The sequence below is a fragment of the Saccostrea cucullata genome, unplaced genomic scaffold (genome assembly GCF_032062105.1).
Source record: "Saccostrea cucullata isolate Sc308-1 unplaced genomic scaffold, CSIRO_AGI_Scuc_v1 ctg9665, whole genome shotgun sequence".
In the NCBI taxonomy this organism is placed as follows: Eukaryota; Metazoa; Mollusca; class Bivalvia; order Ostreida; family Ostreidae; genus Saccostrea; species Saccostrea cuccullata.
In genome coordinates, this window is record NW_026923774.1 from 2,992 (window position 1) to 22,096 (window position 19,105).

The window sequence follows — 19,105 nt, forward strand, 5'->3', positions numbered from 1 at the left end:
TATGAAATATAAAATCAATGTTTGTTACATGTACACGCAGCTGTTGATCATTTAGAATTGATGCACCCTTCATTTTGTCACCGGATAGTCACATTTATATACTAAAAGTATATCACTGGCATAAAAAATATGTCCCATTCATGTATATGTATATTATTTCATATATTTGAGCATAAATTGGTAACTCATGTAATTATTTTAATTGAACCAATCATAATTAAGTCATACATTATTTCATAAATTGACCAAAATCAACAGCTAAAGCCAAATTCAGAATAGAGCATTTAGAGATACTTTGTGAAAATTCAAGTGATGTTGAATAAATGATGAATTATATGTAGAATTTATAATGCATTGAATTTTTGTTTTTAATATTTCAGGCATTGACATATTATTTTCTAGTGCATGTTTCAATTCTATAGAGATAAATATTGAGCCCTGTGATGCCCCATTCCTGGTTCCAGCTCCTAAGGTTGCTGTATACAGGACAAATTTTGCTCCTGTTTTATGAATACTTTTTTGGATCTCGTAACCAGCCTCTATAACCAGGCAGAGCGCATGCGCGCAACAAATTTACATCGAGTTCGGTAACCAAAACAGCAGAGATGCGGAAATTCGAGAGATAAATAACGAAAACTTAGTAGTGCTATTCTCAGATGCAGAAATTTACGCATAATTCAATAAATTTTTATTTAAAAAGCCAAAGAATTAATAAGTCAACTTTGCAATTAGTATTTATTTATTTATTTAATCTTTTATTCATTCATTTATTTCTGTTTATTTGTTTAATTAATTCATTTAATTCTAATAATCAATGAACTAGGTAACTTAATTATTTATTCATCAGGAAATTTATTTGTCTGTTTATTTATTTATACATTCTTTTCTTCATGAATTAATTATTCTAATGAGTAATTAATTCCTCTATTATTTATTAATTATTCTATTATTTAATTAATAAATTTATTGATTAATCTATAATTTATAAGTTAATTCATTTAGATTTTAATTTGTTTGTTTATTTGTTACTTACTTTATATTTTGCTTGATTGTTTATTTATTTATTTATTGGTTTCTTTATTTCTTTATTTATTTATTTATTTATTTACTTATTGGTTTCTTTATTTATTTATTTATTTATTTATTTATTTCTTTTATATATTTATTTATTTATTTATTTCTTTATTTCTTATATATTTATTTATATATTTATTTATCTATTTATCAATCTATTTATTATTTCTAATAATTGATTGATTTACTAATAAATAGATAATTAATTTATCATATTCATTCCTTTTTATTCTTTTTTTAAATTTATTAATGAATTTAATTATTTATTTATTCATTCATTCATTCATTCTTTAATTCATTCATTCCTACCTTTTCTGTTATAAACAAGTTCTGTTTATCTATTGCCAGGGTTTGTGTTCCCATCACAATGCTCTGTAATTTGTTCACCAGGGTCTGTATATACCCATCACCAGGGTCTGTATCATATATCAACAGGGTCTGTATACCCATCACCAAGGTCTATATACCCATCACCAGGGTCTGTATTATCTATCACCAGGGTCTATATACCAATCACCAGGGTTTATGTATCCATCACCAGGGTCTGTATTATCTATCACCAGGGTCTGTATACCCATCACCAGGGTCTGTATGCCTATCACCAGGGTCTGTATACCCATCACCAGGGTCTATATACCCATCACCAGGGTCTATATACCCATCACCAGGGTCTTTATTATCTATCACCTATACCCATCACCAGGGTCTGTATACCCATCACCAGGGTCTGTATACCCATCACCAGGGTTTGTATACCCAACACCAGGGTTTGTATACCCATCACCAGGGTCTGTATTATCTATCACCAGGGTCTGTATACCCATCACCAGGGTTTGTATACCCATCACCAGGGTCTGTATACCCATCACCAGGGTCTGTATACCCATCACCAAGGTCTATATACCCATCACCAGGGTCTGTATACCCATCACCAGGGTCTGTATTATCTATCACCAGGGTCTATATACCCATCACCAGGGTCTGTATTATCTATCACCAGGGTCTGTATACCCATCACCAGGGTTTGTAAACCCATCACCAGGGTCTGTATTATCTATCACCAGGGTTTGTTTACCCATCGCCAGGGTTTGTATACCCATCACCAGGGTTTGTATACCCATCACCAGGGTCTGTTTCATCTATCACCAGGGTCTGTATACCCATCACCAAGGTCTATATACCCATCACCAGGGTCTGTATACCCATCACCAGGGTCTGTATATCCATCACCAGGGTCTATATACCCATCACCAGGGTCTGTATTATCTATCACCAGGGTCTGTATACCCATCACCAGGGTCTGTATACCCATCACCAGGGTCTGTATACCCATCACCAGGGTCTGTATTATCTATCACCAGGGTCTGTATACCCATCACCAGTGTCTGTATTATTTATCACCAGGGTCTATATACCCATCACCAGGGTCTGTATTATCTATCACCAGGGTCTGTATACCCATCACCAGGGTCTGTATACCCATCACCAGGGTCTATATACCCATCACCAGGGTCTATATACCCATCACCAGGGTCTATATTATCTATCACCAGGGTCTGTATACCCATCACCAGGGTCTGTATTATCTATCACCAGGGTCTGTATACCCATCACCAGGGTCTGTATTATCTATCACCAGGGTCTGTATACCCATCACCAGGGTTTGTATACCCATCACCAGGGTCTGTATTATCTATCACCAGGGTCTGTATACCCATCACCAGGGTCTGTATACCCATCACCAGGGTTTGTATACCCATCACCAGGGTTTGTATACCCATCATCAGGGTCTGTATACCCATCACCAGGGTATACTTTATCTTTTACCAGACCATCTTTCACCAGGGTCTGCATACCCATCACCAGGGTTTGTATACCCATCACCAGGGTCTGTATTATCTATCACCAGGGTCTGTATACCCATCACCAGGGTCTATATACCCATCACCAGGGTTTGTATACCCATCACCAGGGTCTATATACCCATCACCAGGGTCTTTATACCCATCACCAGGGTCTGTATACCCATGTTTGTATACCCATCACCAGGGTCTGTATACCCATCACCAGGGTCTTTATACCCATCACTAGGGTCAATCACCAGGGTCTGTATTATCTATCACCAGGGTCTGTATACCCATCACCAATGTCTGTTATATCTATCACCAGGGTCTATATACCCATCACCAGGGTTTGTATACCCATCACCAGGGTCCATAATATCTATCACCAGGGTTTATATACCCATCACCAGGGTTTGTATACCCATCATCAGGGTCTATATTATCTATCACCAGGGTCTGTATACCCATCACCAGTGTCTGTATTATTTATCACCAGGGTCTATATACCCATCACCAGGGTCTGTATACCCATCACCAGGGTTCTGTATACCCATCACCAGGGTCTTAGTATACCCATCAAGGGTCTATGTTCACCTATGTATCAGCAGGGTCTGTATACCCATCACCAGGGTCTATTTGTCACCCATCACCAGGGTCTGTATATATCACCAGGGTCTTTAAACAAGTATCACCAGAGTCATTACCGCTATACCATCACCAAGGTTTGTATATCTATATCTAGGAGAAGTATTACCTGTCACGTACCAGGGTCTACATACTTATTACCAAGTTTCTGTATATTGATCACTTTTCTCTATATTAACCAATGGTGTATGTCTGTATTTGCAAGGGTTTGGTTTTTAATATAACCAAGAGTATGTGCATCACAGAGGGTTTGTCAAGGGTCTTAGTATCAACAAGGGTTATGTTTCTATGTATCACGCAGAATCTTTGTCACCAAGGGTCTATGTGTGTATATTACCAATGCCTTGTGTTTCACCAACGGTATGTGTATCACCAGGGGACTGTATCACCAAGGGTCTGTGTATTCACCAATGCTTGTCAATGTATCACAAGGGAAATTGTGAGGGTCTGTGTATCGCCAAGGGTCTGTTTATCTCATAGGGTCTTTGTATTACCAAGGGTCTATGTATAACCTAAGGTCAGTGTATTACTTTGGGTCTGTGTATCACCTAGGGTCTGTGTATCACCTTGGGTCTATGTATCACCTAGGGTCTGTGTATCACCTAGGGTCTATGTATCACTTTGGGTCTATGTATCACCCTGGGTATGTGTATCACCTAGGGTCTGTGTATCACATAGGGTCTGTGTATCACCAAGGGTCTATGTATCACCTAGGGTCTGTGTATCACCCTGGGTCTGTGTATCACCTAGGGTCTGTGTATCACCTAACGTCTTTGTATCAACAAGAATCTTTGTATCACCAAGTGTTTTCACCTAGGGTCTATGTATCACCTTGGGTCTGTGTATCACCTAGGGTCTTTGTATCACCTAGGGTCTGTGTATCACCTAGGGTCTGTGTATCACCTTGGGTCTCACTTGGGTCTGTGTATCACCTAGGGTCTGTGTATCACCTAGGGTCTGTGTATCACCTTGGGTCTGTGTATCACCTAGGGTCTGTGTATCACCAAGGGTCTATGTATCACCAAGGGTCTGTGTATCACCAAGGGTCTGTGTATCACCTTGGGTCTGTGTATCACCTAGGTTCTATGTATCACCAAGGGTCTATGTATCACCTTGGGTCTGTGTATCACCTTGTGTCTGTGTATCACCTAGGGTCTGTGTATCACCTAGGGTCTGTGTTTCAACAAGGGTCTATGTATCACCAAGGGTCTGTGTATCACCATGGGTTTGTGTACTTTTTGTCCATCAGCAATGATCATTAACCTATCAGAAGAGTGTGTATACTTATTACATAAGTCTGAAAAGCCGTATTAAGGATTTTCCCTCTTGCGGGGTCGAAGTACCTTATTTTCTTTAGGATGTCCAACATTTTTTGCATTATCAAAATGAAATCCAATTACTTTTAAGGATGTCTTTGGGTGTGTTCAGTTACAAGGTTAACATTTTGTAGAGAAGGCCTGATCGTATTGTATAATGAACTATAAAGATTGTCTTGAGATTAAAATTTCTTGATCTAAAGTTATTATTTTATGTTGTCATTATAGCATACTTTTTTTTATTTTGTAGTTGAATCCTGTTAAGGAGGAAGCAAAGGGCATTGAACTTTATATCGATAGACAAAGATTTTTATTTATGTGGAAATATTTTGACATTGAAAATTTCAGTCTTTATGTACCTTGATTCATCTATTTCATAAATGGAAAGAAATCATAAAGTTCCAACATGTTGTTCATTTGTTCCACAGAAAATCTGAACATATACATCTCTTCATAATTAATGAATAAAGTGTACAATGGTAGAAATCTTCATAAAAGTAGATCGACCAACACAAAGTTCAAATTTCATTTATGTTCGATATAGAGGTTCATGACAGTAGAATAAAGGTGCCAAAATAGATGCATTCTACAAACTCTACAAATTCTGAATAATGACATTTTGTCAAGCAGAAAACCAAAGTGTAATTTTGCTGCAGGGAAATGATATGCAGTGTCTGTAATTTTTGAATGGGATGCAGTCGTCTATGGCAAAGTTCATTTGTCAAATCTTTTCACATAAAGATGTAAAAGACCTGTCTCGATCATCAAGTGCAAAGCTTTGGCCAAGATTAAAGTTTTGTTAAGGTCAAATGTCAAGGTCAAAGATAAATTGGACTCCTAATAGTTTTGTCAGGGGCATTACACAGGTGAATTATGCTTTGATCAGGGCACTAGTAATTCTTAGCCGGTCTTGTAGCTGAAAGAACAATTGCTGGCTATTGTCAGCTTGTTTGAGACAGGAAAGGGTTGACACCGGTCACAATCGCATAATTAAAATTACGTATGAAATTTTTATCCTTACCCTTAACCGCTTTTGATTTATAATAAGTGTATGAAAAATTAAACATTATCATAAGATAAAAAATAAAGTATTCATAAACGGTTTGTAATAGATAATTCATCTGTTGAATACGAGAGTCCGATCTTCTGAAAAGTATAGGGGGTCGACCTTTCAATGAATATGTTTAAAAGTTAAATGATGCGTTTAGAAAACAGGGGGAAGGGGGCAACACCCCCCCCCCATGTTACGTGCCTTAATTGTCAATACGTTAGGTTCCTCTTAACATCTATGTGCAACATACACATAGATATTTCATGTTACTTTTTATAAATGCAGGTAAGGAGGTTTTTGTTATAAATATAACTTATGTATATACAAGTGAAATCTGAATTATAAAAATTTTATTTCCATCAAATGTTCCGTATATTCAACTATCATTCGAATAAAGTAAATGAGTAATCGACTAAGGTATGAATAAATATTTTGTTAATAAAATTTATCTCAATATATCCAAAAGAGGAATCAAAATACATCGATTCACATTAACAATGTAAAGATATTTCCACAATCCACATAAATAAACTCTTTGCCCATCGTTTTAAGTTAATTTGAATGTCCTTTGCATTCTCTTTAACAGACTGACACTACAAAATAAAAAGTAAATAAGATCAATATTAGAATCAAGAAATTTTAATCATAAGAAAATCAATATACATGTATTTCTTTATACAATTCGATCATTCCTTCTCTACAAGAGGTTAACTTTACTAAACACATCCATAGACCTTCTTAATATTGGATTTCATTTTAATAATGCAAATTATGTTAGACACCATACAGGCCTACAAAATAATGCAATAAAACCCTGCAAGAATAAAAATTTCCTTGATATGGCTATTCAGACATATGTAATAAACATGCACACTCTTATGATAGGTATTCAAACCCTGCTGATGGACAAAGGTGCACAGACCCTCGATAATACACAAACCCTTAGTGATACACATATCCTCGGTAATACAGACCCTTGGTGGCATACATACAGACCCTTAGTGATACAGATCCTTGTTGATAAAGACCCTAGGTGATACATAGACCCTTGATGATACATAAACCACCGGTGATACACAGACCCTATGTGATATATAGACCTTTGGTGATACACAGGCCCTAATTGATACACAGACCCTAGGTGATACAATATATACCCTTGGTGATACACAGGCCCTCAATAATACACAAAACCTTGGTGATATACATATCCTTGGTAATAAAGACCCTTGGAGACATACATATCCTAAGTGAACTTATCCTTGTTGATACAGACTCCAGGTGATATATAATTCCTTGGTGATACATAGACCACTGGTGATACACAAGCCCTAGGTGATACACAAAGTTTTGGTGATACTAAGACCACTGGTGATAGACAGACCCTAGGTGATACACATACCCTTGGTGATACATAGACCCTAGTTGATACACCGACACTTCGTGATACACAGACCCTAGGTAATACACATACCCTTGGTGATAAAAAGACCCTTGACGATCATAGACCACTGGTGATACATAGACACTTGGTGATACATAGACCCCTGGTAGAACACAGACCCTTTATGATACACAGACCCTTGGTGATACACATAATCTCGGTGATACACATAATCTTGGTGATACATATACCCTTGGAGATACATTTACCCTTGGTGATACACATAATCATGGTGATGCATAGACCCTTGGAGATACATTTACCCTTGTTGATACAGACCCTGGGTGATAAATAGGCCCTTGGTGATACATATACAGTACACCTGGTGATAGAAACCCTTGTTGAAACACAGACCACTGGTTATTGACAGACACTTTATGATGCACATACCCTTGGTAATACATAGACCCTTACTGATACATAGACTGTTGGTGATAGACACCATAAGTGGTAGAACACAGACCCTTAATGATACACATACCCTTGGTGATACCGTAATATTAGTTATACACAAGACCTTAGTGATAAAAACCCTGAGTGATACATAGAGTCATTGACCCTTGTTGATACTAAGACCCTTGACAGACCCTCTGCGATGCACATACTCTTGGTGATATCAAATAAAACCTATGTAAATAAAAACTGTTGGTGATAAACCCTTGCTGATAACGAGAAATGGGTGATCTGTATATGGATCTTGGTGATTGATATATAGATCCTGGTGATGGGTATATAGACCCTGGTGATGGGTATATAGACCCTGGTGATGGGTATACAAACCCTGGTGATAGAAAATATAGACCCTGTTGAAGGTATATAGACCATGATGATGTGAATACAGACCCTGATGATGGGTATACAGACCTTGGTGATAGATAATACAGACCCTGGTGATTGGTATACAGACCCGAGTGATTTGTATACAGACTCTGGTGATGGGTATACAGTCCCTGGTGATCGATAATATGGACCCTGGTGATGGGTATATAGACCCTGGTGATAGGTATTCAGACCATGGTGATGGGTATACAAACCCTCGTGATGGGTATATAGACCCTGGTGATGGGTATGGAGACCCTGGTGATAGATAATATAGACCCTGATGATGGGTATACAGACCCTGGTGATGGGTATACAAACCCTCATGATTGGTATATAGACCCTGGTGATGGGAATACAGACCCTGGTGATAGATGATATAGACCCTGGTGATGGGTGTACAGACCCTGGTGATAGATAATATAGACCCTGGTGATGGGTGAAAAGACCCTGGTGATGGGTATATAATCCCTGGTGATAGATAATATGGACCCTTGTGATGTGAATATAGACGCTGGTGATGGGTATATGGCCTGGTGATGGGATTACAGACTCTGGTGATGGTAATATAAACCCTGGTGATAGATAATATGGACCCTAGTGATGGGTATACTGGTGATGGGTATACAAACCCTGGTGATGGGTATATAAACCCTGGTGATAGATATATGGACCCTGGACCCTGGTGATAGATATACAGACCCTTGTGATGGGTATACAAACCCTGGTGATTGGATTCAAACCCTTGTGATAGATAGATATTACAGACCCTGGTGATAGGTATATAGACCCTGGTGATGGGTATACAGACCCTGGTGATAGATAATACAGACCCTGGTGATGGGTATACAGTCCCTGGTGATGGGTATACAGACCCTGGTGATGGGTATATAGACCCTCGTGATGGGTATACAGACCTGGTGATGGGTATACAGACCTTGGTGATAGATAATATAGACCCTGGTGATGGATGTATAGACCCTGGTGATGGGTATATAAACCCTGGTGATGGGTATATAGACCCTGGTGATGGTATACAGACCATGGTGATGGGTGAAAAGACCCTGGTGATGGGTATATATATACCCTGGTGATAGATGATATGGACCCTTGTGATGTGAATATAGACCCTTTTGATGGGTATATAGACCCTGGTGATGGGTATATAGACCCTGGTGATAGATAATATGGACCCTGGTGATGTGAATACAGACCCTGGTGATGGGTATACAAACCCTGGTGATGGGTATTACAGACCCTGGTGATGGATATACAGACCCTGGTGATGGATATATAGACCCTTGTGATGGGTATACAGACCCTGGTGATGGGTGTATAGACCCTGTAGATGGGTATAAAGACCCTAGTGATGGGTATATAGACCCTGATGATGGGTATACAGACCCTAGTGATAGATAATACCCTGGTGATGGGTATATGGACCCTGGAAATGGGTATACAGACCCTGGAGATGGGTATATAGACCCTGGTGATAGGTGTACAGAGTCTGGTGATAGATAATACAGACCCTGGTGATGGGTATATAGACGCTGGTGATGGGTGAACATACCCTGGTGATGGGATTACAGACTCTGGTGATGGTAATATAAACCCTGGTGATAGATATACAGACCCTGGTGATGGGTATACAGACCCTGGTGATGGATGTATATACCCTGGGGATGGGTATACAGACCATGGTGATGGGTATATAGACCCTGTTGATGGGTATACAGACCCTGGTGATGGGTATATAGACCTTGGTGATGGGTATATAGACCCTGGTGATGGATATACAAACCCTGGTGATGGGTATAGAGACCCTGGTGATGGATATATAGACCCTGGTGATGGGTATATAGACCCGGTGATGGGTAAACAGACCCTGGTAATGGATATACAGACCCTGGTGATAGATAATATATACCCTGGTGATGGGTATACAGACCCTGGTGATAGATAATATAGACCCTGGTGATGGGTGTATAGACCCTGGTGATAGATAATATAGACCCTGGTGATGGGTGTATAGACCCTGGTGATGGGTATATAGACCCTGGTGATGGGTATACAGACCCTGGTGATAGATAATATGGACCTCGGCGATGTGTATATAGACCCTGGTGATGTGTATATAGACCCTGGTGATGGGTATACAGACCCTGGTGATGGGTATATAAACCCTGGAGATAGATAATATGGACCCTGATTATGGGTAAAGAGACCCTGGTGATGGGTATACAGACCCTGGTCATAGATAATATAGACCCTGGTGATGGGTATACAGACCCTGGTGATGGGTATACAGACCCTGAGAGAGAGAGAAAAAAAATACTCAATAATTAAATAAATAAAAAGATAATTAGAATAATAAATTAATTTATTGATTGATTAATCTTCAAAGAATAATAATAAAAAGGAATAAATAAGATAAATAAATAAATAAATAAATTATTTATTAGTTAATCAAACATTTACTTAATTATCAGAAATAATAAATAAACCAATAAAGAAAGAAGGAAACCAATTAATTAATAAATAAACAATCAATCAAAATATAAAGTAAGTAAACAAATAAACAAACAAATTAAAATATGAATGAATTAAAACATTAATAATAAATTAATCTATAAATTTATTATTTAAATAAAACAAATAAATGAAAAATAAATAAATAAATAGAAGAATTTATTACTCATTAGAATAATTAATTAATGAAGAAAAGAATGTATTCATAAATAAACAGACAAATAAATTTCTGAATGAATAAATAATTTACTTAGTTTATTAATAATTATTACAATTAAAAATAATAAATAAATAAATAAATAAATAAATTTAGATAAATAAATAAATAAATTATAAATGAATGAATAAAAGATTAAATAAACAAATAACAACTAATTGCAATGTCGACTTATTAATTCTTTGGCTTTTTATATAAAAATTTATTGAATTATGCGTAAATTTCTGCATCTGAGAATAGCACTACTAAGTTTTCGTTAATTTCGAATTTCCTCTCTAGAACTCGATGTAAATTTGTTGCGCGCATGCGCTCTGCCTGGTTATAGAGGCTGGTTAAATCCAAAAATGTTTATAAATGAATGAGATAAAAGATTAAATAAACAAATAAGGTCACTAATTGCAATGTCGACAATTAATAAAAATTCTTTGGCTTTTTAGAATAAAAATTTATTGAATTATGACGTAAATCATGTTATCTGAAAAGTAGGTCACACTACTTTTTAAATTTTGTGGGTATTTGTTTTCGAATTTCCTTTCTGCTGTTTTCCGAACTCGATGTAAATTTGTTGCGCGCATGCGCTCTGCCTTAAAAGTGGTGTACCTACTTTTTGAACTTTATGACTTATCCTTTTAAAAACATTAAATCCCATTATTTCAGACACTGGGAGATTTAGAATCATCAAATCTTGTACTTTGATGCATCTAGGGACCTTAAAACATATTTATAACAAAGTAGGTCACTGTGACCTACTTTTTAAATTTTGCCGACATTTGTTTTCAAATTGTTTAAAATGCATATTTTGATTACCTTCAGACCTACGATCATCAAACTTGGTCAGTAGATGCATCTTGGGTCTTTGAAAAATGTCAACCAAAATGTAGGTCACGATGACCTACTTTCGACATTTTATGGCTATATTTCAGTATCTTAGGCATTTATTGGCTTAGAATCATCAAACTTTGTGAGTGGATGCATATTTAGTTTTCGGAGAGTGACGACCAAAAAGTAGGTCATGGTGACCTACTTTTGTCATTTTATGGCTTTATTTAAGTATCTCCGGTACTTATTGGCTTAGAATCATCAAACTTTGTCAGATGATGCATCTTGGGTTTTCGGAGAGTGACGACCAAAAAGTAGGTCATAGTGACCTACTTTTGACATTTTGTGGCTATAATTAAGTATATCTGGTACGTATTGACCTAAAATCATCAAACTTTGTCAAATGATGCATCTTGGGTTTTCGGAGAATGTCGACCAAAAAGTAGGTCACAGTGACCTACTTTTGAATATCTCAGGTACGTATTAGCTTAGAATCATCAAACTTTGTCAGTTTAGGCACCTTGGGTTTTCGGAGAATGTCGACCAAAAAGTCGGTCACTGTGACCTACTTTTGAATATCTCAGGTACGTATTAGCTTAGAATCATCAAACTTTTTCAGTTTAGGCACCTTGGGTTTTTGGAAAACGTCGACCAAAAAGTAGGTCACTGTGACCTACTTTTGACATTTTTTGGCTATGTTTGATTATATCTGGTACTTATCGGCTCGGAATCATCAAACTTTGTCAGTTGAGGCATCTTACGGTTTCATTGAATGTCCAACAAGAAGTAGGTCACGGTGACCTACTTTTGAATATCTCAGGTACTTATTGGCTTAGAATCAGCAAATTTTCTCAGTTTAGGCATCTTGGATGTTTGGATAACGTCGTCCAAAAAGTAGGTCACCGTGACCTACTTTTGACATTTGATGGCTATATTTAATATCTCTGGAACTAATTGGCTTAGAATTGTCAAACTTTGTCAGATGATGCATCTTGGGTTTTCAGAGAATGTTGACCAAAAAGTAGGTCATGGTGACCTACTTTTGAATATCTCAGGTACTTATTTAATTAGAATCATCAGTCTTTGTCAATTAATGTATCTTGAGTCCTCAGAAAATTCCAATCAAAAGGTAGGTCACTTTGACCTACTTATGGTATTTGATAATTATATTATAATATCTTCAGTCTTAACTGGCTAAATATTATCAAACTTTGTAAGTTGATGCATTTTGGGTCTTATGATACTAATAGAGTTTGAGGCTTCTAATAGAAGTGATAGATTGTACAATTTATCAGAAGAGCGATTCAAGGCCCTTGGGCCTCTTGTTTTTGACCTGTCTACCCTTGCTGCATTTTAGTTGGCAAATTTAAAATGAAAAAAAGACAATTTCAAATGGACAAAAGACAATAATAATGTCTTCAGCAAAACTTTGAGTGAATTTAAAGTGGGGCATAATTGTTTGGAATAAGGGCAAAAATAATATAAGGCAAATTGACCTTGTATACAGTAATTGTGTTAAAATTTACATGATGTGCATGTAATATGTCTTTACAATGCTTTTTGTTTCTTTGTATTTTACATCTGTTTATTGTAGTTATATTGATTATTGATAGATTACAATAAAACTATGTCTAATCTAAATGATCTTCACTGCCTTCCTTTCTCAAGTTTCTGTCATAATTTTTTTTCCCATAGAGCCACTTCTCTTAGAATTAGGTCAAATTTAAGTTTGATACCTTGAGAATTTGCTGAGAATCTGCAGAAAGAAATTAACAGAGACATATTTCATCTTTTTATTAGCATGTACATGTCATACAATACATGTGTATTTATAAATGCAGTTGGATGCAGCTTCATGCCTTTCCCATGTTCTATTTATTATACTGCAGGGGCGTAGTATCAGGGGGGGCCAGGCCCCCCCACTTTTTCTCCCGACATTACCTTTACTATAGAAAATGTTTACTGAAAGGAAGGTTGGCCCCCCCACATGTAAAGGGTAGTGTTATAAGAAAATTAACCCCAAAAAGTTTGAATTGAAAGATAGTTGGTCTTGAAAAAAGTTAGCCACTACCCCCCCCCCCCCCGAATCCCCCCCCCCCCCCACGAAATAGGATTTTCGACTTCGGGCAACTTTTAATTTTTTTTTTTTTTTTTTTTTTTTGGCTTGTCAACTTTTTCAGGTAAGTAAAAAAAATTTTTCTCAGGTTGGCCCCCCCACTTCCAAAAACGATGCTACGCGCCTGTACTGCACACTAAAAGTTCTGATACTGTGCTATTTGTTTAGCAATTAGATTAATCTGTTCTTGGATCTAAACTAAATCAATTTTTAATCAATTCAAGCATGCATTCTTAAAATTTTGATAGATGAAGACATATAAACAAAAATTTATTTGCAGGTTCCCAATTTCTGTAAACAACAGTGATTTCTGTTCTTTGAACATTTTTCCCAAGGAAAGGGAGGGGGGGGTAAAGCCCAGATACTGGTACTCTATGTTGAATGATACATATAAGCTCAGTTTTTACACCTCATACAATATATTTGGCTCAATGTCCAAAAAACACATTGATTTAGTGTAGAATGGGGCTTTAATTGAGAAACATTCCAACTTTCATTGATGTTAGATTAAAATGATGAATATGCAAGCTATACCATTACTAGTATATAGTCACCTTTGAATTTAAACAAGCAATCGTATTTACTTATGACATACACATGATCTTGACATGTGAATAATTTTTGGCTATATGCAGCACTATCTGATCTGGCAAAAAACTTTAAAAATTCAAATCAAGATCCAGATATTGAAAATAATCTTGGCTGATCGTCAATGGCATCGTAAGGAGGTGGCGGATCAAGGCGAGGTGTGTACGGAGGGGGCGATACTGGATGGCTCTGCTGATGGTCAAACTGACCATGCGATAATGGGTCAATTGATAACGGCTGTGATGTCCAGACATCCCTCGTCTGTTCTAGTCCCCACTCCTCAGGATAATGTTTCTCTGTAAATAGCAATCATATAACTGTCATTTTCCATTCCACTCCATTTGTCATTTTCCCCTCAGGGGCTGGCTAAACAACATTGCAAAGCAAAACGTTTTAAACAGACTTGAACAGCTTTGAAGTTATGTTAAATAATGCTTACTGGACATGTCTACGTAATGGAGTCCCCAAACACAACTCCAACACCAGCCCACTAATATAAAGCCACTCAGGACTAGTTGTAGTACACCTATGGACAGGTTACATAAACACGTGGTCAATCGGTCACCTGTATTCATGTCCGTGTTCATGGAGCAGCAAAAGGCAGCAAACCCCGACACAATAGTTCCTGTTCCAAACAACAGAAAGTTAAACATGAAAACATATGGGAAAGATGGATAAAAGCGATTCGTCGAGGGATGAGGGTGTTGCACCTAGCAATTTTTTGAACACTATAATAAAAGCAAAAAATAGACCCTGTAAGGTATTTTATCACATTTTTTTTTTACCATCTCACCCAAAACGGACACGTCAGTTGCAATCATAAAGAAAGTTGCAGACTTTTTTCTGTCAGCTGGAATCAATGCTATAGTTGAATGATAAACTCGGGGGTGGATATTTGCCTGGACACAAGGGGTGGATGTAAGACTTACCGGAGCCCGGAAATATGAAGTTCATGGTGCAGCAGGTGAAGGCGAGGCATGGTGGCATGGCGGGGGTTATAACGCGGTCCGAAAAATCATCGTGGCACACAGACATAATGATCCTAATTTTATTTAACTACAGAAAAAACTTTCTCTTAAGCATCGTCAGTTGATGGCCTGTTTTACACGAAAGGTCAAATTGTGGTCAAGAAGTAATTGTTACATAATATGCCATAATTTAAATATCAGGACCCCATCCAACCCATTATTCGAATACGACGAACCATTGGTCAACACAGTCACTCTACGAAAATATTTAACTTTTATTTTGGAAATAAAGTTAACATCATATATGGAACTGAATTCAGTTCTTGTAGTGTCCATTCAGTGGTACACAATTATAAAAATATATTTGTTCTTTTCTGTGGCATCTGGGATTACTCTGTCGCCTAGGACTGTCTTGTATCACTAAAATATAAACATACGTAAAATATTAATAATATAACATTTGTACGAACTAAGTATAAGACAATCCGCATTTTCACAAGTAACATTTTCAAAAAAAAAAGTTTGACAACTTTTTCCTCTTTGTTTTTACGCTAAAAAAAGAAATTTGAAAAAAAAAACAGAAGGGGTGTCTTTAAATCTTCAAGATAACAATTTCATGGTTTTCCGGGACACTGATACACAATTCACAGTGAACATGCAGAATACGGTGCAAATTCATGAATTCGGGATATCATGCCTTATTTTACTCGTGCTTGATGTAATTTAAGGTAATTGTATATTTAAATTAGCAATTTTCAATGCAATACTATATTTACGGCTATGCCCCTGATAATCAAGCTTTCGTAACTGTGATATTGCTGGTCTTCCCTCGCTTACTTGAAGACCAGGTCCCGCCGGGATCATGCAACAAATTTAGAATGGAGCGTATATAATTAGACTAAACAAATGTGAATGAAACTGTGCATGACACCAACTTATTATTGAGCCGACACTTGAGAGATGCCTAAATTTATTGTAAAAGATTTTACAACGATGTGGCAATGCTTAAAAGTTGGCACAGGATGCAAGTATCAGTTGTCCTGTTTTTGTTGCATTGAGCATGATTTTCGTCGGAGAAGAGCAGAGGGCCATTGGTGAAGCCAGTAATGGGCTTACCGCCTCGTATAGCTTTCATAGACAACATGACAATCATTAAGTCAGTTATTGCAGCCAAGCAAACACTTCATGAACTGAATTCTGTCAGCAGTTGGACAAGAATGAAAGTGAAACAAAATAAGTCTCGAAGTTTGAAGGAAAGGAAAAGTGGATGCAGATTCGGAAGGGCAATACCAACCTGCAGTGTCAGAGAGACCTGACTGAAACAGAGGACATAGGTGGACTGCATATATAAAGCACAGATCTAGTAACACGAGATAATACCTCGCTAGCTGTTATCGCTATTGGTGTATGATGTACCTATATCAAGGTAGAGAGGAAACAACTACAAAGGATACCTAGCTGCAAAGATGGGTTGAACACTTAAGAAGAAAACTTGTGATTCTGTTCAAGATATATCTTGCCAAAGCTTTTTTTTTTAAAATTAACTCTGTTCTTCATGACCTCCCCCTCCCCAATACTTTTAGGATTTTCACACCTGAAAAAGACGTTGAAAATAGGATGAGTAAGACTACAGACAGATGTCAGGCACTCTTTGATCAGAAACCATCCCTCGAGTCAATGGCTCTGGTGAGTTGAGTTATTCTTACCTCATCCGGTACTTTGACTTCTCAATTACAGTAATAAAAAGAACTAATAGAGTAATAGTTAAACATACCATGCTTTTGTTCCACATGGTTGACATACGTCTTTTGGATCTTGGCACAGGGGTTTACCAGGCTGGTAGTGGAATATCGTCCCGTCAGAACACTGCATTACCCTGGCCAGCCCTCCCTGACACATGTAATATAACCGACAGTCTCCCCCCGGGTCAGAATATATTCCAGTATCACTACCCGTACATTCTGGTCTTCGCCCTCCCTCGGCTTTGGCAATGTCAAAAGCACTTGTACATTTGTTTTCATGGAAAATCATTTGTTTCCCAAACCTGTCTTTCTGACACTGGGAGACGTACACAGTTCTGTTCTGGTAGCACGCCATGTAATATGGGCTGTTTGGTTTCATGGGGTTACGGTGGATCCCGTCCGCCATATCTACACAAGTTGGGTGGTCAATAGAGCAAGACTTACAAACACTCAGGCATTTTTGTTTCCAATAGTCACCTATGAATAAAACAAAAAAACTTTATCTTTAGCTTCAAGACACAGAAATTAGTAAAAAAAAAAATTTTATGAATACATAAAAGATATGACTGAACGTACAGAAATCCAACAGAATTTGGCGCCTGCCACAGTCTACCCTGTAAAAGGGTTCACATGTTCCGCTTGTGGTGGAGAAAAGTTGAGGATAAGGACACTCGTCTAAAAACTTTTCCTCTGGTCTGGCGGGAATGTTGCCAGACGGCGCGCTGCAGTTATAGTAGAGCTGACAATAAGATGGATGAGATAGCAGCAAGCTCTTCCCTTTGTCACACTGACTTGAAATGATGGCTGACGTCACTGACAAATCAGGAAAATACAGAATCAAATCAAAGGCTTCAAAGGTTGCACGATGATTTAATTTATTCGAGTCAGAAGATCTGGGGAGACTCACCGAGAGTACAGTCCGATCCCGTATACCCGGACCTACAGTAACACCGGTAGGTGGCGCCAAACTCCGTACAATAACCGCCATTCTTACACGGGGAGTTCCTGCACGGATGCATCAACATAGCTATAAAAGGAAAGATAGTGGCAAATGAAACGACGTATGAATCAAAAAAGCTTTCAAAATAAATTCATATTTCGATTTGACGATTTTTACCTGTTTCACACAGACGGCCTGTGAAATTTTCCGGACACGCACATCTAAACGCATTAGCTTCAGTGGTTTGAAAACAGATGCCACCATTCATACAGGGCTTTAAAGAGCAGGGATCTGGTAAATATACTTATAGATGTTAAAGCTTCTAAACTGAATGCAGAAAATTTCTAAATCTAAATTATAGTAGTACGTATGGGGCGTTTAAGATAATATGATATGTACAAAACCTTGCGTTTGTTCACACTGTTTCCCTGTGTAGCCCGGTAAGCAGAAACATTTGAATTGTGTTGTTTGCACACTGCTACAGATTCCAGAGTTCAAACAAGGTCTGCTGGAGCAGGGATTGCCTATACCTACAGTAAAAAAAACTTTTATAATATCTTTATATTGCCATTCTTAGATTACTCATTGCTGTGAAACACTGTTAACACTGAGACCAACCAAAACAATTTTATTGCACGTATCTGTGATCAGTGTCAGAAGGGTAAAGATAAACAGGTTCATGTTGTAAATATGATGTGAAGTTTTTCACTTACTCATTGTTTCGTTACACTTTTATAATATCTTTATATTGCCATTCTTAGATTACTCATTGCTGTGAAACACTGTTAACACTGAGACCAACCAAAACAATTTTATTGCACGTATCTGTGATCAGTGTCAGAGGGTAGAGATAAACAGGTTCATGTTGTAAATATGATGTGAAGTTTTTCACTTACTCATTGTTTTGTTACACAAGGGTCCACTGAACTTTGGTCGACAGTAACAGATAAATGAGCTCCCTACTGTCCCAGAACAGTAACCCTCGTTATGACA

At 37.4% G+C, this 19,105-nt stretch overlaps 2 protein-coding genes across 2 annotated transcripts; both read right to left on the reverse strand.

Annotated features, from left to right (window-relative positions):
* Positions 1-14,546: 14,546 nt before the first annotated feature.
* On the reverse strand, positions 14,547-15,522 carry LOC134264878 (protein SPEC3-like). Its single transcript, XM_062747138.1, has 3 exons — positions 15,392-15,522; positions 14,902-15,087; positions 14,547-14,758 (listed from the first exon to the last, which is right to left on the reverse strand). The coding sequence occupies exons 1-3, from the start codon at positions 15,495-15,497 to the stop codon at positions 14,547-14,549; spliced, it is 504 nt and encodes a 167-aa protein (XP_062603122.1). The 5' UTR covers positions 15,498-15,522.
* A 38-nt stretch (positions 15,523-15,560) lies between these two features.
* LOC134264881 (neurogenic locus notch homolog protein 1-like) lies at positions 15,561-19,098 on the reverse strand. The gene is made up of 7 exons (XM_062747139.1): positions 19,009-19,098; positions 18,517-18,642; positions 18,290-18,403; positions 18,080-18,199; positions 17,749-17,985; positions 17,205-17,649; positions 15,561-15,850 (listed from the first exon to the last, which is right to left on the reverse strand). The coding sequence occupies exons 1-7, from the start codon at positions 19,010-19,012 to the stop codon at positions 15,832-15,834; spliced, it is 1,065 nt and encodes a 354-aa protein (XP_062603123.1). The 5' UTR covers positions 19,013-19,098; the 3' UTR covers positions 15,561-15,831.
* Between the last annotated feature and the right edge of the window lie 7 nt (positions 19,099-19,105).

What these genes read in the sequence shown, in the direction of transcription:
- LOC134264881 (XM_062747139.1), bottom strand. An exon ending in AGGCCGTCTGTGTGAAACAG is followed by an intron (nt 18,200 to 18,289) that starts GTAAAAATCGTC and finishes TTCCTTTTATAG; the next exon opens with CTATGTTGATGCATCCGTGC. An exon ending in CCAAATTCTGTTGGATTTCT is followed by an intron (nt 17,650 to 17,748) that starts GTACGTTCAGTC and finishes TTTTATTCATAG; the next exon opens with GTGACTATTGGAAACAAAAA.
- LOC134264878 (XM_062747138.1), bottom strand. Translation starts at nt 15,497, where the DNA reads ATGTCTGTGTGCCACGATGATTTTTCGGACCGCGTTATAACCCCCGCC. An exon ending in CTTCATATTTCCGGGCTCCG is followed by an intron (nt 15,088 to 15,391) that starts GTAAGTCTTACA and finishes TGTTTGGAACAG; the next exon opens with GAACTATTGTGTCGGGGTTT. An exon ending in CCATTACGTAGACATGTCCA is followed by an intron (nt 14,759 to 14,901) that starts GTAAGCATTATT and finishes TGCTATTTACAG; the next exon opens with AGAAACATTATCCTGAGGAG.